We start from the raw sequence: 328 nt of genomic DNA, 5'->3' as shown, positions 1-328 counted from the left end.
GCTGCTGCTGCTGCTGCTGTTCGTGCTGCTGCTGCTGCTGCTGCTGCTGTTTGTGATGATGGTGGCGCTGACTGTGGCTGTGCTGCTGCTCTGCTGCTGGTGATAGTAGTGCTGCAGCTGCATGGAAAGTGTAATTGTGTTTCTGTTGCTGTTGCTGCTGCTGCTGCTGCTGCTGACAGTGTTGCTGCTGCTGCTGACAGTGTTGCTGCTGCTGCTACTGCTGCTGCTGCTGCTGCTGCTGCAGCTCACCAGCGACACAATAGCAGAAAATGCTTTTGCTGCGCTTGTTGCTGTTGAGAGGAAGGGGGAGAGAGCTTCTGCTTCGGCA

General features: G+C 56.1%; 1 protein-coding gene across 1 annotated transcript in view; it reads right to left on the bottom strand.

Moving 5' to 3' along the window:
• Positions 1 to 328, bottom strand: part of EMH_0027930 (uncharacterized protein) — a gene marked incomplete at both ends in the record, with an annotated part of 2,541 nt that overhangs the window by 754 nt on the left and 1,459 nt on the right. Inside the window, one exon of the mRNA XM_013494095.1 lies at positions 3 to 328. Coding sequence (XP_013349549.1) covers positions 3 to 328 — 326 coding nt within the window. The remainder of the gene's footprint in view (positions 1 to 2) is intronic.

This window comes from Eimeria mitis, genomic scaffold, assembly GCF_000499745.2.
Source record: "Eimeria mitis Houghton genomic scaffold, Emh_scaff1032, whole genome shotgun sequence".
NCBI classification, from domain to species: Eukaryota; Apicomplexa; class Conoidasida; order Eucoccidiorida; family Eimeriidae; genus Eimeria; species Eimeria mitis.
Note: the sequence above shows the minus strand (reverse complement) of the source record. Positions and strands in the feature narration are given on the sequence as shown.